Source organism: Ursus americanus, chromosome 18 (assembly GCF_024610735.1).
Source record: "Ursus americanus isolate L20-20 chromosome 18, mUrsAme1.1.p, whole genome shotgun sequence".
NCBI lineage: Eukaryota > Metazoa > Chordata > Mammalia > Carnivora > Ursidae > Ursus > Ursus americanus.
Genome location: NC_142144.1, coordinates 36059030 through 36085059, shown reverse-complemented (window position 1 = coordinate 36085059; position 26030 = coordinate 36059030). Strand labels below are relative to the sequence as shown.

At 51.6% G+C, this 26030-nt stretch overlaps 1 protein-coding gene across 1 annotated transcript in view; it reads left to right on the top strand.

The window, feature by feature from the left end:
- The window catches only part of DNAI1 (dynein axonemal intermediate chain 1), a 41186-nt gene that overhangs the window by 6404 nt on the left and 8752 nt on the right, over positions 1-26030 (top strand). The window contains exons 5-13 of the mRNA XM_045780600.2: positions 1477-1603; positions 1872-1993; positions 2237-2356; positions 3349-3408; positions 4863-4997; positions 7941-8025; positions 11546-11663; positions 11912-11955; positions 21650-21897. Of these exons, the coding sequence (XP_045636556.1) occupies positions 1477-1603; positions 1872-1993; positions 2237-2356; positions 3349-3408; positions 4863-4997; positions 7941-8025; positions 11546-11663; positions 11912-11955; positions 21650-21897 (1059 nt within the window). The remainder of the gene's footprint in view (positions 1-1476; positions 1604-1871; positions 1994-2236; positions 2357-3348; positions 3409-4862; positions 4998-7940; positions 8026-11545; positions 11664-11911; positions 11956-21649; positions 21898-26030) is intronic.

The window sequence follows — 26030 nt, the reverse complement described above, 5'->3', positions numbered from 1 at the left end:
TCCCATCCATCTGACCTACCGAGAGAAGGGCTTTGTGGTGACTTTTTAAGGCAGAGCATTCCAACCTATGTGCAGAAATAGTAATTCTTTCAGCCCTCCAGGGGTAGGTGGGTTTGGTACAGCCAGAGCCCATGGGCTGGTTTTCTCTCTAGAGCTTCTCCTCTTTAGAATTTACCCCTGTGTGTCATATAAATGTAATAATTTTCTATGTGGCTTGTAAAGGGTTGGGAAGAAATGTTTTGAAAGAAGGTCTCAGAGTCAACAGTACAACTAAGATGCTTGTCAGTAAGGAGGCTATCTAGAGGAACCAGACTAATAGGCCCTATGAACATAGGGATCCCATCTGCTTTTGTTAGGATTTCTATCCCTGTAACCTAGAAAACACTTGGCATGTTGTGTTGTGTCTGCTTAAAAATTATTTGTTGAAGAAGGAATGAACAAGTTTGCCTGGATCTTAAGCTGAGCCCTTCTTCTCATTTGCTGTATCAACTGGACAAGTGCCAAACTCAAACCTTTTCTAGATTTCTGTGGCCCTTGTATGGAACAGGGGGATTGGGGGTTTGGTGTCTCTGAGAATCTGTCCAGTCCTCGCATCCACTAAATACAGTGCAGAGAAGGTCAGACCGGGTATGTCTGATGACTGTGTGTGACCTGTCTCAAATCTCTGGTGAGACAGGTACACCAGGATCCCTTGGCATGGATGTGAGAGCCAGTGATAGACAAACCCAGAGCTGTTCAAAGTTGAAAAGAAAAGGTATTTAAAAATATGTCTTTGATGGACGGCACTGGAGGAGATAATGCTAAGTGAAATAAGTCAAGCAGAGAAAGACAACTATCATATGATTTCTCTCATCTATGGAACATAAGAACTAGGATGATTGGTAGGGGAAGAAAGGGATAAAGAAAGGGGGGGTAATCAGAAGGGGGAATGAAACATGAGAGACTATGGACTATGAGAAACAAACTGAGGGCCTCAGAGGGGAGGGGGGTGGGGGAATGGGATAGACCGGTGATGGGTAGTAAGGAGGGCACGTATTGCATGGTGCACTGGGTGTTATACACAACTAATGAATCATCGAGCCTTACATCGGAAACCGGGGATGTACTGTATGGTGACTAACATAATATAATAAAAAATCATTTTAAAAAAAAGGGAAAAAAATTAAAAAAAATAAAAATATGTCTTTGATGAAAACTTAAAAAAAAAAACCTTTATTTCATTTATTTCATTCTTCCTAAGCTGGAATGTAATGAAAACTTCAGGTTAATTGAAGATTTGGGGAGATTATATATATATAATGTATAAATTATATATATAATATGTACATATTATATATATTATTTATACATTATATATAATATATAAATTATACATTATATATATACACACACATATATACATATAAAATAAATATATATATTCTCACGCCAGCTCTTTTGGGGCCCCTGGTCTGACTCAATCCCCTCTCCTCTCAGGAAGGCACATATAAGCTTATTGGCGTTGTGAACCAACTGGCAGTTCACTTCAGCCAGGTCGGGAACCTGATCCCCAAAGACTCGGATGAAGGACGGCGGCAGCACTACCGTGATGAGTTAGTGGCAGGTAGGCCTTGGGGCCAGCCCGAAGCTGCAGCCCAGAGCCCAGTGCCCTTTCTGTGGCCACCCTAGGGAGCACACACTAAGCCATAACTTTGCAGAGCTTCTACTTACATAAAGTCCCACAGCCAGCTGCCCTGGCTACGTCTGGGAGTTAAGGCATGAGAACCTTGAGGTGGCTGAGGTCTCCAAGGCAGAAACCAAGAGAGCCTTGCCCTGCCAGTGGATGGGGGAGTAGGCCTGGACTTTGTGCTCAGCTGCAATATCTTACCAAGGTTCTCAGGAGTCCGCCAAGGTGGTGATTTCAGAAACCGAAATCCTTGAAGAAGAAGAAGAGCCTAAGGAAGCGGAAGCTGAACCTGAAGCTGCGAGTCAAACAGATGTGCTTGCAGCTGAGGTGCAGTATGCTCTCGCTCCCACCCCTCCCCTTCCAGCTCCAGCTGCGGTGGAAGCCTCAGGGGTGACTTGTTGGGGGGTGGAGTTGAAGGGGAGAAGTTAGAGGCTGCAGGTACCAACGCCTCTGGCATCATTACCCTCTCCCACTTCCATCCTCTCCTAGGACATGACTTCTCCCTACCCCTGACTCCCCACCACCTTCTTCTCACAGCTGAGCCCTGGTCCTGTGGGTCTTTTCTTCTAGGCAGCTGCAAAAGTGACTGAAGAAGAACTGCTGACTCCTAAGCAGCCCAAGGAGCGAAAGCTCACCAACCAGTTCAACTTCAGTGAGAGGGCCTCACAGACCTTAAACAACCCTCTCCGGGTAGAGCAGCCCCCCCCCCAGCCCCTTTACCTCCCAGCTCTGCACTGTGCATGGCAGGAAAGGAGCAGGCCTGATCCCAGCCCCAGCAGCCCTTAGCCTGGAAGGATGACAGGCACACGCCACAGTTAATCTCTCCAAGGAGAGCTGGGAACCTGTGTTCGGGTCCTTATAAACTATCCTGGTAGGAGTTCAGAGTGGGTAACAAGGAGTCTGGAGCCCTTCACTGAGACTGAAACGTGTATGGGCCTTGGAGAAGAGGTCAAGATCTGGGGGAGAGAGGGGAGGCCAGAATGTGCCAGGGAGGCAGGACTAAGCCAGTTTGACTGAAGCTGATGGTCTCTGTGATAGACTAGCAGGAAAAGGCTAGAAAAGTTCCCTTGCTCCTATGTATGGAGGACCCTGAGTACCAGGCAGAAAGAACCTCTCAGGGTTTCAGGGGAGAGACTCATGTATGTAAGACAGTGTTTTATAGAAATCAACCTGTGAATGGAGGACAGAAGTCTATGGGATGGGTTTCTGGCAGCTCCTAATCATGCTGTGTACTCCCTATTCAGTAATCTGGGTGATACACAATGAGAAGGGAGTGCATTCCTCTGGTGGAGCCAGAGAGCCCTGTATTAGGGAGAAGTCTTCTCAGGGTGAGGGATATTAGCCCAGTAGCTTGCCAGGGGCTGACCTCTGTGTCTTGCATCAGAAGGCTGGCCAGAGACCAGTCCATTCCCCACTTGGAATTTTTCTTGGTTGAAACTGGCAGTTTGTCTTCATTGCCCCTGATTTCTAGCTTAGTCTTCTTCTGAAGGAGCTTAGAAGGAAAACGTAGACTTTCACTGTGTCATTTGGTCCTTTGTTCAGGTCCTCTTTTACTTCCCCAGTTCTGTGTCCCATCCCTCCCTCTGCTCCAGCTGAAATGTTTCACCCATGGATATACTATTGGGTTAAGTGAGAAGGAGTTGAGGGCTTTCTGTGGGTTTCCTGTTGTCATTGTTCTCCAGGACCGAGAATGCCAGATGGAGCCTCCTCCCAGGACAAACTTTTCAGCCACAGCCAATCAGGTGAGACCCTGGGTCAGTCTAAAAGTCATCACCACATCCCCAGCCATTCACCCCATGCATCCTTGTCAAAGATTCCTCTGGCAGTCTTCCCTCCTCATCCATCCATCTCCCTGCTCCTTGTCCAGGCTCTGAACACTAAGAATATGAGACAGTCAGTCCCCACCCAGTGAGTTCTGGATCAGCTACATGGCCCCCTACAGGGCAAGGCTGTCAAAGAGGAAAATAGGCATAGTTTCTGACTCTCTGCAGCCCATGGCACCCCAAGGCTGACTCTGAAGTGTTAGCACTCTAACCTGCCTTCCAGCAGCCTTCATTGTTTCTGCAGACCCTCCTTCCCTCTCAAATCCTACTGGATAGCCATGCTGATTAGGCAGAGTATGCTGCCAGGAGACCTGAGCTCAGGCCCCAACTTTGCTACTCATACTCTACGATCCTGGGCAAATCATATCACGCTTAATGCATCAGTTTCTCTTTCTCTGTCAAATGAGGAGAAAAAGCAGACTCAAGGGTTGTTGGAAGGCTTTGAATGAGATAACAAACATTGAATTATATTGTAGCATGGAGTACTCGCCCATGGGTGAATAGTTAATGTAAGGTGTGTCTATCTGGCCTCCAGGTGGCAGTGACTGCCCAACTCTGGAGAGAGCAGAATATGATTTGGGTTTTTGTCCAGTCCCAGATTCTTGCTGCTTCCTTTGCTACATCCTTGGGTTTCTCTTGCTGTCAGATCCAGTTATCAGGGGTTCCCTTACTTACTTACTTACTTTATTTATTTATTTATTTATTTGAGAGAGATAGAGGGCACGAGCAGGGAGCAGGGGGAGGAGCAGAGAGGGAGTGAGGGGATGGGGAAAGAATCTCAAGCAAACTCTGCACTGAGTGTGGAGCCCAACTCGGGGCTCAATCTTATGACCCTGAGATCATGACCTGAACTGAAACCAAGAGTCAAGCACTTAACTGACTGAGCCACCCAGGCACCCATCCCATACTTTTATCTTTTTATGCTCAGGAGGTGTGGTCAGTGCCATAGACAGCCAACATGAACTAGTAAAGTTTATCACATCTCCATGGGGAAAACATTTTTAAAATGTCTTAGTTCAGAGTCTTATAAATCACCAAGAAAAATGTGAGCTGGTCTAATATTTGCCAACTTGTTTTGCCTAGTGGGGTCTGTAGTTGGAACAATACTGATCTCCAGCTGATAATTGAGCCTCCGAGCTGCAGGGTGGAAAGCTCACCCCAGAGGTGCCCTGAGAGCTTCATTCCTGTCCTAGAGCTGACAGCAGAGAAGACAGACATTGGATACATAATTAAAGTGGGCCAAGTATAGGATGCTATAGAGGCATGTGACAGGGGTTGACATAATCTATTCCTCAAGCTCTAAAAGCTGAATAGGAGCTAGCTGGATGAAAATTTTGCCCTGTGATGATACTTCTCATCTTGCCCTTGCCTAGTGGGAGATCTACGATGCCTATGTAGAAGAGCTTGAGAAGCAGGAAAAGACCAAAGAGAAAGAGAAGGCAAAGACGCCAGTGGCTAAAAAAATGGGGAAGATGACCATGAGGAAGATGACATCTATGGAGTCCCAGGTTTGGTGGAGGTTTCCATGGCTCTGTCACAGAGAATGACTGAGTGGGATCTTGGTCTCTGGGTAGAGAGATGCCTGGCTATTTGGAAGGACTTCACAGATTTAAGGGGGGGGCTGCTAATGTTGAAGTATGAATAGTTCTTTCCTTGTGGGAAGATGTGAGAAGAGCTACAGCTGCCTCTGGCATTCCAAACCTCTCCCCAGTCTTATATAGGATTCAGGATTGTTGGGCTAGGGGGTAACAGAAAACATGAATGTTATTGAAAGTCCAATATACACCTTGAAAGAGCTTAGGAGTCTTCTCAGGATGGGGTAGAATATGAGAATAAGGCACCACCTCCCTGAGCAAGTGCTCCTGGGGTTTGGAAGAGTGATTTGCTCTTTGACCTTCAATCCTCGGGTTTACTTCTGCTCAGATTTTTAGGTGAGTCTTATGGGCCAGAAGCTAAGTCAGAGCTGATCAGTCACCAGCAAGTCCAGGCAAATGGGTGTAGTCATTCTGGGCTGGATTTTACTGTGAAGAACCCTATAGGAGTCATTATAGAGGTCATGGTTGGGGGACTCACTATGGGTACAGCCAGTATAGGTTGGGGATCATCATGGAAGTTATGGTGATAGGTCACCCCAGGGAAGACCACCACAAGGAGATGATGAAGGGTCCCATTTGTCCCTTCAACAGAGAGAAAGCTGGGTCAGGAGCCAGAGTTGCAGTATGGATATCAGGATGAGTTTGACCGACAATGGAGTGGGAGAGCAGAGGGCCACAGGAAGCTGAGGTCTGTGTTCAGCACCTTGGAGAGCTCCCAGACAGCTCTCTGGGAAGTGGTTCTGCTATAGAAGCTAGATCAGTTAAAGGAAATTTTGATTTGTCTGAGGTATGCCCACTTCCACTCAATTTCATGTCCCTGATAAAAGTCACATTTTACGAGAGGTTTGAGGGTTCCCTGCTTTGGCTTAATATGAACTTCCCCAATTCAGTTTCATTCAACTACAGACCAAGAACTTGTGATCATGATCATGCTGGGTACTGGAACCCAGAAGTGAAAGACGAAGTCCCTGCCCCATGGGTTGCCCTGTCCAGACCCTTGATTTCCCCTGTGCTGTTGCCTAGAGGTTAGTGGCTTTGGAGGGGCTGTTGGCCTGGGTCAAGTTTCACTTGAAGATCCTTCAAAGGTTTGGCTATAGGCTGTGTGCTAGGACCATTATTGCAGAAACCTTAACTGCAGCTGCCAGGACCTGGAGAACAGAAGAAATGTCCCTGTGGCTGAGACTGAAAACTGTCCTCAGGTCTAAGCTCTTGGTGTCTAACATGTCTATCAGACTTGGTGCCTAACATGGCCAGGGAAGGGGGACTACACTAAATTAATTCTTCCAGCTTGATTGACACTGAAGGTTGTAATGCAGCAGATTCCAGGCCCTGGACCAAGAGGCTACTGTGGTGGCAGGACATTGTGGGGTGGAAGGTACCCCCCAACACCAGTGTGCAACCTCTACATGAGGGAATTGAGTTTTAACTGGGAATCCCAAGTACTGAGCCTGGCTGTCTGTAGAATAGAGTGGCTCATTGCTCAGGCCCAGTGCATGAACAGAGTGATACCCTTTTTTCAGGGACCTGCATCTGATGAGGTTGATATAAAACTCAAGTGTGTGGGAGGGGAGAAAGCAGAATAACTCCATGATACCCTGTAGGAAGGTCTGCAATGATAGATCTCAGGTTTCTGTCTCATTAATGATTTGGATTCATGTAAGCTTGTCTGGTCTGAAAGATTAGGACAGGAAAGGGAGAAAGGGCTCAGAGGCCACAAGTTTAGTCAGAACTAATGAAGAGCTGTCTGCTCAAGTAGCATAGTATCCAGAACAAGGGAGACAGCAGTCCACCACACTCAGTCCTCAGAGCACATCTAAAACCCTGAGTCTGCCAGGACCAGGAAGGGTGGTTAGGCTAGTGAGGCTTTCTGTGTGGGGCTGAGGGCATGGGACCTGGAGTCCACAAAGCTGAGTTTACATCCTGTCTTTGCTACTTATTACCTGGGTTTTTCCAACCTGTTTCCTCACTGGTAAGGACATCCTAATGATACTTACTTTGCAAGATTGTTGTGAGAACCCAAGATCATGTACAGTTGCTAGTATAGTACAGTGACCCTATGATGCAGGTGACATCCATCCCTGCTATATCATGTGTACTCGAAGACTCAGAGAAGTCAAGTAACTCACCTAACATTGCCACCTGGTTCCTAATCCATGGAATGCGAAGGGAATGCAGGTCTGTGTATCTCCAGAAGCCATCCTCTTAGCTACTTGCTGATGCTGACACTCCTGGGAAGTCTCATTTTCAAGAACCATGGGCTTGAGCCCCCCGAGGGTTACCCACTCAGCTGGTTCTTTCCTGCAGTAGTCAAGGCCTTGGATTAGGAGTCATTTCTGCTTTCTACTCCCTGTGTACAAGCATATCTCTGCCCCCTCTCTGGGTCTCTGTCTCTTCCTCAACTCTTGACTAAATAAGTTGGATCAGAAGCTCTCTAAGGGCTTTAATGGGAGTGTTTGTCATTGCCTGAGATGGTGAAACCTCTCTGTCTCCACTAAAGAAGCCTCTTACCTTCCCTTTTCTGTTCTTCCTCCGATACCCTTCCTGGGCTCTCTTCAATGTCCTGTGTTGTACTCCAAGATATGCCTTCTCCAGAACAAGTTCAGAATGAAAGATCATGAGGCAGGCTGTGCCCAGGAGCCCAGTATGGCAGTGCAGACTCCTTATGCCACTTACAAGCTGGGCATTCCCAAAAGGGGGTGGTGACCTGAGCTGGTCCTTGAGGCATGAAGAGAGTTCTTTACAGAGCTGTCTGGGGTGGGTGGTGTCAGAGAGACAATTGCACATCTGGGCTGTGGCTCAAGCCATAACCTTTCCAGGTGCTAGCTATGAGGACCTGTGGCCTCTGTATCTCCACAGAGTGATGACATCACCAAAGTGACTCAGGCCGCTAAAATTGTGGAGCGGATGGTCAACCAGAACACATATGATGATGTTGCTCAAGGTAAATTTTGAAGTGCTGGCAACTACTGTTATTGCCTGTATTAAAAAATTCCTCATGGGGTGCCTGGGTAGCTCAGTTGGTTGAGCGTCCGACTCTTGATTTGAGCTCAGATCATGATTTCAGGGTCCTGGGATCAAGCCCTATGGGCTCTATGCTCAGTGGGGAGTCTGCATCTCTCCCTCTCCCTCTCCCTCTGCCACCCTCCACCCCGCTCACAAGTGCGCGCTCTCTCTCTAAAATAAATAAATAAATCTTTTTAAAAAATTCCTCATACAAGACAAGTATTTGAGTGTCCCATGCTAAGTCCTATAGGTGCAAGGGGGAAAAAACTAATCCTTCCCTCCTCTGGATGTCACTAGGGAGACAAGACATATACAGGTCCACTACAAACAATGGAGTAAGAAAAAATGGGTCTAGTGATGAGATCCGACAATGGTGCAGCAAAGACACCTGCACATTAGTGATCCAATGTCATCTTAACAGTCCGGGGAGGCCTGTAGAGAGCAGAGAGTGTTACCCCTACTTTACACAAGAGGAAGCTAAGTCCAAGGCTACCTGGCTAGTGAATGGCAGAGAGGACCCAAATCTAGATCTTGGGCTTCCTAATTCTTGTCTCTACTGTGTCCAGCTTGGGGGCAATATAAATGCTAGAATGCAGACTGAAGCTGCTCTGGGGATCCTCAAGAATGGAGGAAGGGAAATGAGGAATGAGTGGCAGCAGTCAAGGAAAGCAGCAGGGAGGGGTAAGCTAGGTGCAAAGGGATAAGCAGAGTTTGAGTGAGAGATTAGCAGAAGGGCAGATGTTCTGGGCAAGGGACAGCATAAGCAGTCACTCGGTGGTAAAAACAAATTGGAATGGACTCTGAGGACAAAGGGCAGCAGGCCAGTGACTCAAACAGGGGTTTGTTGGAAAGTAGTGAGAGTTTAGGCTACAGAGGTGGTTGGAGCCAGTTAATGAAGGGCCTGGAATATCTCAGGGAATCTGAGCTTTTTCTGCAGAGAGATCAAAGATACTGTCCGGGCAGGAACACAGCCCAGCGAGAACCTGGCTGGAGAAGGATGTGATTGGGCCAAATATAGGGAGAGAGATGAAGATGAGGTTCAGGTGTGGGGTAGGAGGGGCCTCATCACATCTTTTCCAGGGGATGGAGAAAAGGAAGCGGTTATAATAGTGAAAAACCAGTATCAGCATTCCCTGGGAACGGCCTGTGTACTGGGCATTGTGCTGTGCAATTTACATGTATTACCTTATATCATCCTGACATCCACACTGTCAGGTGAATACCATTATTCTCTCCATTTTATAGGTGAGAAATTTGGGCTATTGCCACTTGTTCAAACCCACAGCTAGAATGAGGAGCGAGTGGAGCCATCAGGACTTGAACACAGGCCCCCTGGATCCATAGCCTAAGTACTTTAGCACAAGGCCACAGAACCACTGAGCTGGAAGAGACATTTCAAGTAAACATTCAATAAGTCTATGCTGGTGATTAATTAGTGATGAAGTGAAGAAAGAGATTGATTCAGAAATGCTTAAATCCTGGGGGCCTGGGAAATCCTGGTGTCTTTGACAGAGCCAGGGAAACAGAATCCTTCCCATGGCATGAACAGCACGTTCCCAAGTGGCTTGTATTTCCCTAAGAGGTCGTGCATTTATCTGGAGCAGCTGCCTCCCCAAAGTTGGCAGCTCCTCGCTGCTGGCTGGTCTCCTTTGCTGACAGCCTAGGGCTCTTCTTGGTGACTTGATGCTCATTGCTCACCCATGGGACATAAAAACCAGGGCTGCCAAGACCAGCAGCCTAAACAAGCCCCCTTGTTATCATTCAGGCTGGAAAACGACCTTGAGTGCTTTTCAAAGCTGTCAAAGTACACAGCAGCTGTGAATGAATTTGTCACTCACACAGCTTGGCTTCCTGAAACCCAGCCTCTGCAACCAGCCCACCAAAGGGCTGCAAACACGATTAATATCCATGGAGAAATTGGCCGTGGTGAACCTTTTCATTTATAAGAACACAATCACATAAAAATGCATTGAACTTTGATTTTTTTAATTGCATACTCTTTTCCCTTTGGGAAAGTCTAATCATGAAGAAGTGAAAACAGAGAAGTGTTACCAATTAATCTCCTCTCTGAGCTGAGGTCTTTTCAAAGATAGCCGAAGCTCAGGCCTCTCTGATACGATCCAGGCTCATGCCTCTGATCAGTCTGATTTTTTTTTTGTTCTCAGACATTCTTGAGATTTAAATGTGGTCCCACAGCCTCAAGGCTGGGGCAGTGCCTGGGCATGTCCTTGACCATGCTGGACAAGAGGATTTGTTTTCTAATGGGTCACCCTTGGTTGGAAAGAAAGATTGAGAAAATTTTCACTTCTGGTGATTTATTTCATTGCATTGTTCGAGCGGTCACCGGGGGTCTGCTCTGCGGCTGGCACGGTGCTGGGCACTGCGAGTCCAGCCATGACTGTAACATGCTGCCTGCTCTCCGGGAGCTGTCTGGTAGGGGAGACGGGCGAAAGGCTAAAGAGAAGCAACACAGCGTGACAGATATTTCAGTAGAGAAGAGGCAGGGCTGGAATGGAGGAAGTGATGAATTCTGCTTGACACGAAAATGAAGGCCTCACAGAGAAGTTTAATCTGAATCTGCAGTGAGTGGGAGTTTGCCAGGAAGATGGAGGAGCAGGACATTTTCGACACTATTTGATATAGAAGTTACGTGAACACCTGACTGGAAATGACACGGCAGTGGTGGCCTGGAGCCTTGCTTTGACCAGGGAGCCTGTGCAAGGGAGCCACTGAGGGGTTTTCAGTGGGGTGGAGGGGGTGGTGTGCTGAGGTGATTGATTTGTTCTCGCGCAGGTAGCTCTGTGGAGCATCGCCTGGGGGAGGACTTCCTGGAGGTGGGGAGACCAACTAGGAGGGTGATGTAAGAATCCAGGTGATGGCTCTTGAGGCTTGGGCAGTGGCTGTGGGTTTGGAGACAAGTGAAGGGATTAAAAAAAGTCATCAGAAGAAAAATATGAGAGAGGATAGAAAGAGATCAGTCAAGGATTACCAGGTTTCTGGTTTAGCCAAGTGGCAAGACAGATGGAGCTTCTACCTAATTTAGAGGAAACGGGAGGCAGAGACAGTTTAGGGCAGGAGATGAACTTGAGTTCAGAGAACCCATTTCAGGGAGCCAGGCGCTTCAACATAGTGGGGCTTGGCAGGGGATATGAAGATGGACAAACCCGGGGTTTTAGCTATGAGGACACGGCCGCTTTATTGTAAATTGCCCCCAACAACAGTGATGACAGTAACAATAACACATACAGAGAGCTTACTACCTGCCAGGTATTTCTCTCAGTACTTTACATATATTAGCAATTGATCCTCACAACAGTCCTTTGAGATAGGTACTATTACTGTGCCCACTTTGAAACACAGAGTCTGTTTTGGCCAAGGAGGTACAGACAGAAAGTGGCAGACCTGGGTTTGCCATAAAATGGCAGTCCCAGGGCTGATTCAGCCTGGGTGTGTTTAAGATTTTAAGTACTACGAGGATGCTGCTGACGAATACCGAGACCAGGAGGGTACGCTGCTGCCGCTCTGGAAGTTCCAAAACGACAAAGCCAAGCGCCTGGCCGTCACCGCCCTCTGCTGGTGAGTATAGACATTGCAGCAAACCTGGAGCCCCTGAGCGCCTGAGTCGGGCACTTCTACTGCACTTCACACCCTGAGGTTGACACGCAGCATTATAGAAAAAAAAGGGACTGGGATTTGTATGGGATTGTGGGATCAGCCCAGGTCTTTAAAGTCAACAGTAGATGTCTCCAGTGTAGTTAGGCACCAGTGTTCATGGGAAGGCCACGTTCGTTTACTGGGCCAATGGGTTCATATTTCTTTTGCAGGAATCCAAAGTACAATGATCTGTTTGCGGTGGGACATGGCTCCTGTAAGTAATCTGGCTATTTGTTCATTTGCTCACTCAACCAGCAAACACTTCAGTACCTACTCTGTGCAGAGCTCTTTGCGAGGTGTGAAAGAAGTAAGATGACTGAGATATAGTCACTGCCCTCAGGGGCGCACAGTCTAATGGGGAAGATGGACAATCATACCAGCAGTTAGCGCTGGGGGAAAGACTATGCCAAAGTGAACCTTGAAGGTGTTATTGTGGTGAAGAAAGAGAGGAGAGCACTTCTGGCAGAGGAACCAGCATATGCAAAGGTCCGGAGGCACAAGAGATGTGGGAGGAAATGAAGCTGTTAAGGGAGCCAGGGTTGGCCCCCAAAGGGCTTGGAAAGCCATTCCGAGAAGCTTGAAAATCCATCTGGGGGCAGTCTTATGACATTCTCCTGAGGGGAAATCACTGAAGGAATTTGAGAAGAGCAGGGACAGAACCAGAGCAGGGGGGAAATTGCAGGCATGAGACTAGGGGCTGGGAAACCACTTGGGAGCCTGGTGAGGCTCCCCAGGAAGAGATGGCAGGACCTGGACCACGACTGTGGCATGGGAATGGAGAAGTAGGTTTGCGAAGCTTGAGAAGGTGGACTGGACCAGACCCGGGGAGAGACTGGAGGCTGAGAGAAGGAACTTTCCTGATCTGGCCCTGGAGCAGGCAGGGGTGGGGGCAGGTGCTTGGTGTTCATCACTTGGCCCCTGGGCCCTGGAAGAGCACTCTTGTCCAGGCTGTCCCTGCCCCTGCCAGTCCACCCTTATCCCGGCAGCAGGAGACGGCAGTGCCGTGACTGTGTGGTCGTTCACTTTCCCTTCATGTTCCGCCTTCCCTGAAGAAGCCCCTACCTCCGCGCTGGGCTGGACATTCCCCCTTCCTAACAGGAGAGGGCCCCACACTTCATGTTAGCTGGAGCTCCCCGGGCTAACAGCCTGTTCTCTGGCTGGGAGGGTCAGCGTCTACGAGCAGAAAAATCCTTCCATTCTCCAAGCTTCTGCTGGCTGGCAGACGTGCAAACTCCTGGTCTCGACCCCTCAGACCGCCTGTGCACCCAGCCCATTCTTTGACCAGGGTTGGGGAGTGGGAGGGAGGGCAAGGAGGAGTCAGTGTTTATTATTCCTCTCAGGGAGAAGACCTTGGAGCTGCTCCCAGTCTCGTGGTCTGGGCTGCCTTTGAGGATACCCTAAATGCCTGCTTTGTGTCCCCACTCCTGAGGGGGGGCTGCCGCCAAGCTGGAAGCACCCTCCCCCTCTGGCAGGGAACTAGCACATTCCTCCCCCTCTGCTGCAGCTACTGGGCCTGGCACAGGGCCTGGGGGCTGGGCAGGCCCTCCCAGGAGTGGGTGTGGACCCCTACGAGGCTGCTCTCTGCTCAGGCTCTCTGCCCAGGACTGAAGCAGGGGTGAGAGAGGCTCCCTAGCACGTGGAAGAAGAAACCGCATCACTTCTCCGCCGGTCCTCTTCCCACCCAGGCTCAGAAGCAGCAGCAGCCAGTTGGGGTCATGCAGACACTGTCCACAGGGGCCGCGTTCGCCAGGGGCGGTGGAGAAGAGTAACTCACCCCTCTGGAATAGAGGAGTGAGCCTGGCAGGCCTGGCAGACCCAGGACCCGCCTTGAGGCAAGCACGCACCCAGGAAGGGCCTCTTTGTCTCTTGCTGGCCACGAGCACACGCCTGGGTAGCACCAGTCAGTTGTAGAACTTCCGGCTGGAGGGTTACTGCCCCGTGGTGTGACCTGGGGCCAGAAGATGCTCTGAGCCTTGGTTTCCTTATTGGTGACCTGAAGAGGCTGACCCTTGCCAGACCTCCATCCCGGCGCTGTTGCTAGGCTCACTTGAAAGAAAAGGAAAAGGGCCCCGTGAACTATAGGAACCACCCACAGAGAAAGGACAGCCATTGCTCGTTTGTCTGTCGTTCTGTCCCCTAGCTTTCCTTTTTTTTTTTTTTAAAGATTTTATTTATTTGACAGAGATAGAGACAGCCAGCGAGAGAGGGAACACAAGCAGGGGGAGTGGGAGAGGAAGAAGCAGGCTCATAGCGGAGGAGCCTGATATGGGGCTCGATCCCACAACGCTGGGATCACGCCCTGAGCCGAAGGCAGATGCTTAACCGCTGTGCCACCCAGGCGCCCCTGTCCCCTAGCTTTCCTGCAGGTCTCAGGGGACCTAAGCAGAGCGAGGGGGCTGTGGGGACAGAGGAGAATCAGACAAGGCCCCTACCGCCTCTAGCGAGCAGGCCCCAGCAGTGGCAGGGATGCTATTTGCGGTTGCCACCACTGGCACAGGGGTCATGGACCAGCTCGCACATGGGCATCTTTCTCCAGACCTTGCATATCTCAGCACCACTCTGCAGAGGCCTGAGCAGAGCCAGGCTGAGCTGGGACTCAGAAGGGCCCCTGCGTTCACTCCTGAGGTCACCTCTGGGAGTCCGGTGCTCTCAGGTGCCCAGACACCCTCCTGGAAGAAAGAGGGCAAAGCTGAGGTGGGCGAAGGGTGCCCTAGTCACTGGATGAGGTTATCGTGAGGGGCAGCTGGCTCCCAGCATCCACCACACCGTCTTTGGAAACTCCCAGATGCCAGCCTCCTATCCTCAGGCTTGGCCTCATACAGACAAACCCTGGAGGGAGAATTTGGGCTTGTTGTTGGATTTGCCCCTGATGAGCTCAGCCCAAGCCTCCTTTTACCTGGAATTCCCAGATATTTCTTCTATAACCCAGCTAAGAAGGACTTTGGCAGGGGTAGGCGTTTACCTAAGAAGGACTGGGGCCAATCTCCTATTCGGGCACAGAGCAGGTTGGCTGGAGCTAGACCAGGCCAGGAGCAAGAAGGTAGGGAAAAGGGAGTCCAGACACTTGCCCGAAACAGCCCTGAAGCATTCGCACCTGCCTTCCCCGGGTGGCTGCTGGGGAGGCGGCGGTGGCCATGTCAAGCTGCATATAAGGCAGAGACTGGGGTGCCCCCGAGGGCCAGGCTCCGTGTCTCCCCAGAGTGGAGAAAGACACTGTCAGCAGGTGAAAGCAGATGGAGGAACACTGGCGGGCAAGGGAAAGTAGTCTAGGAAGGGGCGGCCCATGGGGCAAAGCAGGATGCAATTATATCGGCCCACTGCACTGAAGGGGTCCTTTCCAGCCCATTAGCCGGCTGATAGCAGGGAAATGGGAACTCCTCATGGTCTGTTGGGCAGGGGTGGTGGAAGAGATCCTGGACACTCTGCGCGGTCCTGCCTGGCTCACATGGAGATGAGGGGGAAGCCGCCCAGTGGGCCCCATCAAAGAGAGACAGAGGAGCCAGCGGTCCCTCAGCCCAGCCTTCCTCTGGGGGCAGCCCTCAAAAGGGGCCAAAGTCAGGCCCCGAGCCCCCCCACGGAATGCTTTCTCTCTCTGTCCCATCACATCCTGGCCTGTCTCCGAGCCTGCCGAGGCCAGAGACACACTTGTAGGGATTTAAATCTTTCCTGATCATTTATTTGTCAGCTTCACTAATTAAGCAGTGTTAATTTCATTTACTGAAAATGGAAATTCATCCACCTCATTTCTCCCCGTTCGTCCTCCATACACAAAATCCATCACTCCTCAGCTGCAGGCCGTGTAAAATTTACAGGACTAATTATGTTGTCAGGTCTCTTTGTAAATACGGTCCGTAAAGGCCACTGTGCTTGCCGGGTTGTAGTGCGAGGGCATTCCCGTTGTTAGTTTAATTACTGGTTAGTTATTTAGGTTCTCAAATGTTTGCCTCATTTTCCCTAAATCAAATTAAATGTCCCGCTTGATGTATTCTGTCTCCAAGGCCTTGCTCTTATTTCCTACACTGTTTAAATATGACTTCTCATTGGAGGACTGTGCTCCGAAGAGCCGGGCTGCCTGAGAGTGAACCCTCTCAGCCTGGCACCACAGCCTCTGGGCCAGGCCGGAGGTTTGGAACCCTCTAGCACTGGTGCCCTTTCTCGGTGAGCCCTGGGCTAGTCCCGTGCCTTTGGAGACTGTGAAAATCCTAACCCAAAGGGCATTTCTGTTCCTGGAGTCCAAGGTGGCAGGACTGGGTGTGGGAAGCTGAGGGAGGGTTTCATTATTGTCATTAGAAGAGCTGGGGATCATTGCATCCATCCCCCCTGACTTCTAGAGACACTGTTTCCAAACCATCCCAGGAAAAAGTACCATCTCTGGGGCTTCTCCCTCTGATTCCTCAAAGTAGAGTTTGGGTCAGACTTCCCGGAATGCCTACTACATTTGTTTCCCATTCCTGCTATAACAAATTGCTACCAACATAATGGCTTAAAACAACACCTATCTATTATTTTACAGTTCTGGGGTTCAGACGTCTAAAATGGGTTTTGCTGAGCAAAAGTCCATTGTCAGCAGGGCTTCATTCCTTTTGGAAGCTCTAGGGGAACATCCACGTCCTTGCCTTTTCCAGCTTCTAGAAGCTGCCCACATTCCATGGCTTGTGGCCCCCTTCCAGCCAGCAACTGCATTATTCTGACATCTGTTTCTATTCTCAATCTCCTTCTCTGACTCTCCGGCCTCCCTCTTTCCCTTATGAGAACCCCTGTGATTACATTGAGTCCACTCAGATAATCCAGGATAATCTCAAGGTCTTTAACTTAATTACCTCCACAAAATCCCTTTTGCCTGCTAAGTAACATAGTTATGAGTTCAAGGGATTAGGACATGGACATCGAAGGGGGTGTTATTCTGCCTACCACAGCTCCTCTCCAAATGCCTCTTGCATGACTTAATAAGGGAGTCGTTAAGCCGCTGCTGCCTTGGAGGCAGCCCTGGGCTGGACTCATTTAGAAAGCCACAGTAGGAGAGGGGAAGGCCTGCTGTCGGAGGCTGGCTCAGGAACCTGCCTTGGCAGCTTGGCAATCCACTTCCCTCTGACCACTGACCTGGCTTTAGCCTGGTAGCCCGACATGCCCTCTGTCTGCCTTGCCTTCACTGAATCCTGAGCAAGAGCCTGGGCTTCTCCTGACAGCCAGAACTCTCCAGAGTGGCCCCTGTGATCTAGAGTTCTTACTTGCAGGGCAGGGGTAGAGCTCTGGGACTGAGGCCCCCACTGGTGGTTGCCAGTTCAAGAGACATCCATCCATGCTTCTCACTGGGCCCTACTCTGCCAGGGCCCTCCCACAGGGAGCCGAGGGAGTGACAGCCTTTGTCTATGGTGGAACTAAGCCCCTGCTCCCTTGAGACCATGGCCTTCTGAGAGCTGCCAGATCAGCTTCTATTAGGGGATTGACTCTCTTTCCCAAAATCTTGTGGATCACTGAAGGTCAGAGTCAGGGAGGATTTAGAGATTTTCCAGCAAAGCAGGAGTACCAAGAGTCAACCCTCCCAGTGGAGAGAGTAAACCTGCTAAGCCGTGCTCACTCCATTCTTTGATGGAGCCTTTGTGGCAGGCTGAGGAAAAGACCTGCTCATGTCCACCTGTAATAATGACATATAGGTAGAGAAGAGTGGAGGGGGGCCCATACACAGAGGAGAGGCTGAATGATCTGGAAGGCTTCCGGGAGAAGGGCAAGAACATAAAAGCGGAGCTAAGACCAGGCCAGCAGCCCTCTCCCTCGGTCTCAGAGTCACAGACCAGGTTGTTCCTCTGTTTCTCTCTCCCTCCCCCTCCCTCTTTTCTTCTCTCTTTCCCTCCTGCCCTTCCTCTTTCTCTTCCTCTGTTCCTCTGCTCCTTCTACCTAGCCACAGTTACTTACTGAAATCCTGTAGCCTGGAGGAACCTGGAATTCCTCACTGGCCTCAGACTTCAGAGTTTCTGCCTCATACAATGGAATGTGGGGTTAGGGGCTCCCATCTGTGTCACTGGACCCTCCAGTCCCTACTTTGAGGAACCAGAGAATTTGTGGTATTCAGGACAAAGTACCCCGGGGCTCAGGGCCCAGGGCCCTGTAAGCCTTGAGCCTGATACGATTCTAGTCTCCACTGGGAACTGAGGTACTATAGACGACCCCCTGATGCTAATGTTGTATTGGGAACCCTGGTGGGTGGCATCGTACTGGGAATGTTGGAGAGCCAAGCAATGATGTCCTAGGCTGCTGGTAACCTGGTTGTTGACATCATACTGGGCACGTTGGAGAGCTGGGCAATGATCACTAGACAAGTCACTAGGACTGCTGGTTACCTGAGTGATGATACCACATGGGGATCCCTGGTGGCCTGAGTAGTGATGTCATTTTAGGACTTCTGGAAGACAAGATGATGATCTCATGCTGGTACTGTTGGAGGTTTGGGCTGTGATGTCACACTGGGTATGCTCAGAGAATGAAATAGTAAGGTCACGGGGGCCACTGGAATCAGGGATGAGAACATCATAGAATAAGATGGAGTGGAGAGGAAGCACCAGTTAAATGAGAGTTTTCTGTGTTTTCCCGCTGTGGTTTGGCAGACAGCACCTTGAATTGGAATTCAGGAAACACTAGTCTAGCCATGATTAGAAACTGCGATCTTGGGGCACCTGACTGGCTCAGTTGCTGGAACATGATACGAGGCTCTTGATCTCAGGGTTGTGAGTTCAAGCACCACGTTGGGTGTAGATCTTACTTTAAAAAAAGAGAAGAAAAGAAAAAAAGAAAAGAAAAGAAAAAAGAAAAAAGAAAAGAAAAGAAAAGAAAAGAAAAGAAAAGAAAAGAAAAGAAAAGAAAAGAAAAGAAAAGAAAAGAAAGAAAAGAGTTCGTGATCTTTATGTCAGGAGGGCTCATTTGGTTGCAAGTAACAGAGACCGCCAGGGGCCGGCTAAGAAACAGAGGCTTCTTGTCAGGGTGCATGTGGCCTGGGAACGAAGGAAGTATCTAAGGTCTTAGTGTGACTGATCGCTCTCTGTGTCCCCATCTCTCGAAATCCATGCTTCTCTCTGCCAGAAGTTTCCCCTTATCATGTGTGACTGCCCTGTCCCTTACACATTCTCTAGTCCACATCCTGGGGAGATTGGACTGGCTTCTCCAGTCACCACCACCCCATGAGGTCTGGGTCAGTGCAGTGTAACGTCACCTATAAACAAGATATTGCATGAGGCAAACACCATGTGATGGGTCTGAGGCAGCCGGGCACACTGTTTTCCCCTTCTGGCCTCAGTTTACCCATCTATAAAAATTGGGAGCCAAAGCCCAGCCTCTAGTCTCAGTGGTTCTGTGAGCAGGTCAGAGATGCCCTCACTATGCAGTTATTAAGCCAGACTAGGGTTTCTTACCCCCCTTTTCTGGTTTCACTGGTCATGAAGACCCTGTACACATGCAGGGACGGGGGGGTCACCTGTGTCTCTTGAGGGGCCGGGTCCTGTGCTGCAGAAGGAACGAGTGTGAGGGTCATACCCGCCTTGGCCCCTTGGTGAAATGAGGAGAGCATCTGAGTCCTCAGGCCGAGTGTCAGTCAGCACCTGTTCACGCTTTCACTCGTTTGCTCACGCACTGTCCCGTGTGCCTACGCGCCCATCCTCTGTCAGCCTCGCCCAGCGTCAGGGACAGACTGCGCGGTAAGGGCATCAGTACTTCACCCGTGTCCTGGCAGTAACTGCTCACTACCCATCGAGGGGTTGGCCTCATTCAGCTGCAGGGTCTGGCTCTCTCATCACACTAGGTGCTGCTGAGGGCAAGCCCACATCTCCAGTGGAGTGTCTCTGTCCCTGTCAGGGTCCTGCCCAAGGGGAGGCCCAGCTCCCCACACCACAGTTCTTACTGGCTTTGAGGTAGTGTCAGGCATAGGGTGACCCACCTGGCTCTGGGGGATCTGGAAACCCCCAGCTCCTCCTCTTTGTGAGAGGCTCGCTTTCTCCAGAGCAGAAACACTTTCCTTCCTCGACCACTGTGTGCCCTTCCCATGGCTCAGGTTGGATCCCAGCACCTTCCACTGGACGGGCAACTCCCTCCTGGTACACGAAGCCTCCTTTGCAGTGATGGGGGTGGGGAGGGAGGTATGCCCAATGGGAATCCCGGAGCTGGTAAGGATTAGCAAGGGAAGGTGGGCTTCCCCATAGAGACCTGCTCTGGTGGGCATACCGGCTTGCCTCAGTTTCCAACTCTACCCACCTAAGGCCAGCCTGGCTCCTTGCTGCACCCTGCTCCCTAGTCCTGGCTCCCAGTAAGCACCAAGTGGTGTTGGCAGAGTGCCTGGGGTGGGAATATCTGGTAACTGGTTGTAGCCGAGCTCATCACCAGAGCCCAGGGAAACCAACCCAGGGACTTACTCCCTTGAGTAAGGGGCAGCATTAGAAAGAAGACAGAGGAGCACCTGGGTGGCACAGTTGGTTGAGCTTCTGACTCTTGGTTTCCACTCGGGTCATGATCTTAGGGTCATGAGATCAAGCACCGTGTTGGGCTTGTGCTTGGGATTCTCTCTCCTCCTCCCTCTGCCCCTCCCACTTATGCTCTCTCTGTCTCTGTCTCTCTAAAAATAAGTAAATAAATCTTGGGAAAGGGGCGCCTGGGTGGCACAGCGGTTAAGCGTCTGCCTTCAGCTCAGGGCGTGATTCCGGCGTTATGGGATCGAGCCCCACATCAGGCTCCTCCGCTAGGAGCCTGCTTCTTCCTCTCCCACTCCCCCTGCTTGTGTTCCCTCTCTCGCTGGCTGTCTCTATCTCTGTCGAATGAATAAATAAATAAAATCTTTTAAAAAAAAAAAAATAAATAAATCTTGGGAAAAAAAAGAAGAGAGAGAGAGAAGAAAAGAAAAGAAAAAGAAATAAGATAGAAAGAATGACTCAGCAAAACTAGTCAGGGTGGAGTGGCCTCCCTATTTTTCCCACCCATGGGCTCAAGACCTCAGGACTGGCCACTTTGTCAGGAGGCCCTAGGCCTGCAGTGCCAGGGGGCAAAAGAGGTAGCCCTGGGAGGGGAGGGAGCAGAGCCATCACCTCACGTAGAAGTTTCCCTTAGCAGAGGGTCCCCAAGATGGGGGCTGCTCTAGACTTCCTCCTCTTCTGAGCTTGGGAAGGGTCCTGGACTAGTGGTAGCAGGAGAGCTGGACTCGAGGGCTTGGACTGTGTTCTGTTCAGTGACACCTTGTCAGGTTGGGTGCCTCGTGAGCAGAGAATGAGAGAGAGGGAGGCTCTCCCCTGATATGGGGTGGGCAGGGAGGAGGGCCTCTGCGGAGTGGTCCGCTGTTGGTCACCAAAAGCTGTCACCCATAGTGGCCCGTGGCTGGCTGGCTGGGACTTCCCAGTTCTGGGAACCTGCCTCAGCTAGGGCACAGGCCGCAGCCAGGGACTGTGGGCGAGCGGGTACGGGAAGCTGCCCATGGGTGGCTACTTTGGAACTCCTATGGAGAATTCCATGTTAGTCCAAACTGAACTCCTGTCCTGGGCTGGGCTGGGGAACACACGGGCATCATTCGGGCATCTAAGGACAACCACCTGCCCCTGGGCTGGGCCGCTGAGCCCTCTCTGAGGTTGCTGCTTCTTCCCGAGCCCACACGCATTCTTCACCTAGCAACTCTTCGCGCCTGCACCCCTCTTTCCTGTGCCCCAGGGAGAATATAGAGAATGATTGTCTGTCCCTCAGATAAGCCTGGTCACCTTACCCTCCCAGGAACCCTAAGAAGGGAGAAGCCAAGGCTCATGATTCCATTTCTGAGACAGAGAAGATGAAGCCCAGAGAGGAATCCCACCCTCTCTGACAAGCAGTGGCAGGGCTTGTCCCCCGTGGGGGCGGGGCGGGGCAGCCGAACCCGCCCCCACAGCCTGGCGCCCTCCCTGCGGCAGATGACTTCCTGAAGCAGGGCCGGGGCCTGCTGCTGCTCTACAGCATGAAGAACCCCAGCTTCCCTGAGTTCAGCTTCAGCAGCGAGAGCGGCATCATGTGTCTCGACATGCACGCGGACCACCCCTACCTGGTGGTCGTGGGCCACTACGACGGGAACGTGGCCATTTACAACCTCAAGAAGCCCCACTCCCAGCCCTCCTTCCGCAGCTCAGCCAAGTCTGGCAAGCACACGGACCCTGTGTGGCAGGTCAGCCTGGAACCCAGACGGGAGAAGTGGGGGTGGAACCCCTAGAGGAGGGACCTTGGGGAGGACGGACCACAGGCAAGGGGATGGGGAGGACAGGCACCAGCTTAGAGGCCAAGGAGCTGGGTGTGCGAAGGGGCAGAGAAGGGCAGGAGGTGAGAGTCGGGAGGGGAGGGGTCTGTGGCGCGGAGCTGCTAGCAGGAGGGCCCCTCTCTCTGCGAAGGCTCTCCTAGGTGCAGCGCTCAGGGACTCCTAGCCCTTGGCTGGAAGACTCGAAAGCCTGACGGGCCTCTGCTGTGTCATCAAGGACTCCAGTTCCCTGTGTTTGGGCTTCCTCGACTCCCTGCCAGGACTCTCCCCTGCCATCTGGGCTAGATTTGGGGCAACTCCCAGACACGAGTGGGTGCTGCTAGTGTGTCTGCCCTCTGGGCGGGGCCGTGCTGGTACTCTGTCTTCTCATCTTCCTTAGTCCCCTGCCCTAATAAGAGTCTCCAGGCAGGCTCTGCACCCCTGCCTTCCTGGCCCTGAGCTCCCTGTGTCATGCAGACACCTGCCCTAGGCACTGGCTTTCAGCTCTCAGACAGCTCAGCTCCTTGAGCAGAGGGGGGCCTGTCCAGGCACAGGGGACATGGTGCCCTCTCTTCTTTATCATTTGCCCAGAGCCAGGGCACAGAGAGGGAGGCACCTTCCCATGAGACACCCCCTCCCCACCCCTGCCGGCTCTTTACCAAAGCAGGGACCACAGCTCACAGTCTCAGGAGTTCTCTCCTCTGAAAATCCCACCTTCCCATTCATCGTCTCCAGGCACGCGGAGGTCTCGAGACATGGGGAGGATGTCTGCAGAGACTTTAAAGAACCAAGAGAGGAGAAAAAGACCTGCTTTGGTCAGACTAAACCAGCAGCAGGCCTGCCCTTGCTCTCCCAGCTCAAATAGCCCAGAGCCAAGCACAGAGCATCTCTGATTGGCCTGACCACCCTCCTCAAGCCCAGAAGAGGGCAAGGGGCCAAGGCCAACCATCCGGCTACACCTCTGCTGTGTTCTCGGAAGCAGATAGCAGGTTGGGGAAAGAACTGGGGCATGCAGAAGACATGCTATCACTTTCATTGGGCGGGTACCAGAGAGACTGGCACCGACCTAGGCAGGGACGGCCTTCTGCTCTCCCACCATCCTGCTGGGGAAACAGGGCTAGTGCCTTTGCAAAACCAAAGACTCAAGAGTTCTTGGCTGGACTCGAGGCTTGTGACAGGGGAGGGGCTGCCTGGCGCTCGCTCACTCGCTCCCTGGTTTCCTGACTTCCTGTTCCCTCTTTGCCTCTAGTTCCCTCCCCCTTTCCTCATTCATCTGAGTGAGTCCTCTTTGTGCTCCCCTGGGAGCTGAGGGTGCTTAAGGGCTTGGTCCCTGGGGTTCCCAGTGGGGGGATAAGCACAGCCATGGGCTGAGCAGGACAGGGCAATATGTTAACTCGGAAAGAGGGTTCCTGGGGGCACTGAGGAAGGACCTCGAGATTGTCCAGGGTAAGGAGCAGGGGCAGGGGGCCAGGTCTTCCCAGAGGAAGCAACACGTGAGCTGAATGGTAAGGGATGAGAAAGCACTAGCTAATGACAACTAAATGTAATGTGAGATCCTAGAGCAGAACAAAAGAGGCTATTTGGAGGAAGCTAAGAAAATCGAGTGAAGTCTAGATTTTAGTTGAAAAAGAAAAAAAGTATGAGTTAGATGAGGAAGGGCACAAAGGGGCATCAGGCAGAGTGGAGTGGCAGCGGGGAGCAGCATTTGGGGCTCAGTGGGAGAGGCAGGGAGGGTGGCGCGGACCGAGGACAACACCAGCACCTGCGTGAGCGCGCTTCTCTAGCAAGGAGGGAGCTTGCGCCTTGTACTCAGGGGCTTCAGATGAAGTGCTAGTACAGAAACCCGATATCTCAGAGGTGGGAATGGGGCTCTGGTGACTCAGCGTCCTGCTTGCTTGAGGGTCCCCTGTTCGCACTCCCCCTGTCCTCCAAGGTACTTTCATAAGGCTCCTAAGAGCTCCCTCCAGCACGGTTTGAAAATGGCTGCAGAACCATCAGAGAGTTTGGGGCAGAGAACAGAGTCATGCTTTGTCTTGGAGATGTCCTCTCACTGCAGCATGAGCAACTCTGAAGCCCGAGCTACAGCAGGGACAGTGGAGATAGAAATGAGAAGGTAGGGTGAGCACTGCCAAGGTAGTAAAAGCAACAGAAGGCAACTAGACAGCTACGAGATGCTGCCCTGGGACTGCGCCCAGGGGAGCCATGGAATGACTGAGGAGGAGCCGGTTTGGCCAGAAGTGAATACAAGAAGCCAGAGGAACATCTACAATGAAAAGAAGCCAGAGGAGGCCTCCTACAGGCCGTGGGCTGTGTAAGCCTGGAGCTTGGAGGGAAACTGGGCTGGTAAATGGCACGACAGCGACATCAGAGTCTAGGTCCTTCTTAAAAGGACTGTGTCTTGGGAGAGACCAGAGAGGTTATGTTGGATCCCAAATGCCAGGCTGTGGCAGAAGAACTTTATTCTGTTGGCAGCAGGGAGCCATGGAAGGTTTTGGAGCCAGGGAGAGAACTGTCTGTTCAAAGGGGACTAGGTTTCTAGCCCATGGCACAGGCTACTGCCCAAGGGAGCCCATCTGGGTAGCCCAGCCCTGTTCAAGCCCCACTGTGCAGCCTCGAGCAGCAACACTGTGTGTGTGTGTGTGTGTGTGTGTGTGTGTGTGTGTGTGTGTGTGTTCCGTGCTATACTGGGGAAGGGAGCAGGGATGGATAGATGAGCAGAGATGGGGGAGGGGGCAGGCAGGTCTGCCCTAATCAGATAAGGCAGAAGAGAAGGAATCCGTGAAGCAGGCTCCTTACCACCTACTTCCCGGGCACTCATTCATTCTCTGAACCCCACTTACCACCTGCCCACCCACCCCTCCTTACTCCTACCCTCCCACCTCCACCCCAGGAGCACGTGTGTGACTTGTACACACACATACCTGCTCACTTGCAAATACACGCAGCAACCCCCACCGGGCATCAGGCCACTAAGTGGGGTGTGAACTACAATTTCCATGCGCCGCAGGAGGGTGCTCATTAAACACTTCCCTTTGTAGCTCCCTAGCGCCTCTTACAGCCTGGCCTTTGACACCCCCTGTCCCCTCCCCCCTTTAAAGAGACCATCTTTACAGAGAAGGAGAAGTGGTCCCAGTGTAAGGGCCAGCTCTGACTTATACCGCAGAGGCTCTGTGGTGTTCTAGGCCCCCCAGTGAAAAAAAGAGCCAGTTGCCTAGACAGGCCCAGGCAGGACTGGGCCCGCCCTTCTGTAACTCTGATCAGCCAGGCCTGGGGGTTGGCTGGGGACAGGCGATCCCCTCTCCCCCAACCACACCCCTCAACAGCCATGGTGACAGCTGTGGTCACAGGCAGCGGCAGTGAATTCTGTCCTCCCTCACTGGGCCCCTACTTGTGACAGGGGAAGGGACAGGGTCCCCGCATGGGAGGTCTGGAGGGAGCTGGAGAATGGAAAGCTCTGGGCACCCAGCCCCACCCCAGCTCTCTGGGACAGGACTTGGCCAGGCCTCCACATCTGGCAACAGAAACTTGAGCCTCAAGCGTGTCATCTTCATAAGACAACAGCTCTGTCTCCAAAACACTTTCCCATATGTTTGCCTCCAGCCCCGAGAAGATGGGTGGGGCACGATTATTAACCCCGAGTTGCAGATAGAGGAAGGCAGCTCAAATCTGAGATTGGGAGCAAGATTCTGGGAGCAGGAGCTAGTGGTGACGTGAAGGAGGTCCTAGAGAAAGGTCAACCTGGAAGAAGAGGACACCCCGCCCCAAGCAAGCAGGAAAAAGCCCCCCGCTGAAACTTGGCACCCCAGTTCCTAGGATGAGGGTCATAATGAGGATACTCGCTAACATTTATTGCACCTTTAAAGATTTTATTTTTTTATTTATTTATTTGACGGAGAGAGAGAGACAGCCAGTGAGAGAGGGAACACAAGCAGGGGGAGTGGGAGAGGAAGAAGCAGGCTCCCAGCAGAGAAGCCTGATGCGGGGCTCGATCCCAAAATGCCGGGATCACGCCCTGAGCCAAAGGCAGACGCTTAACGACTGAGCCACCCAGGCGCCCCTATTGCACC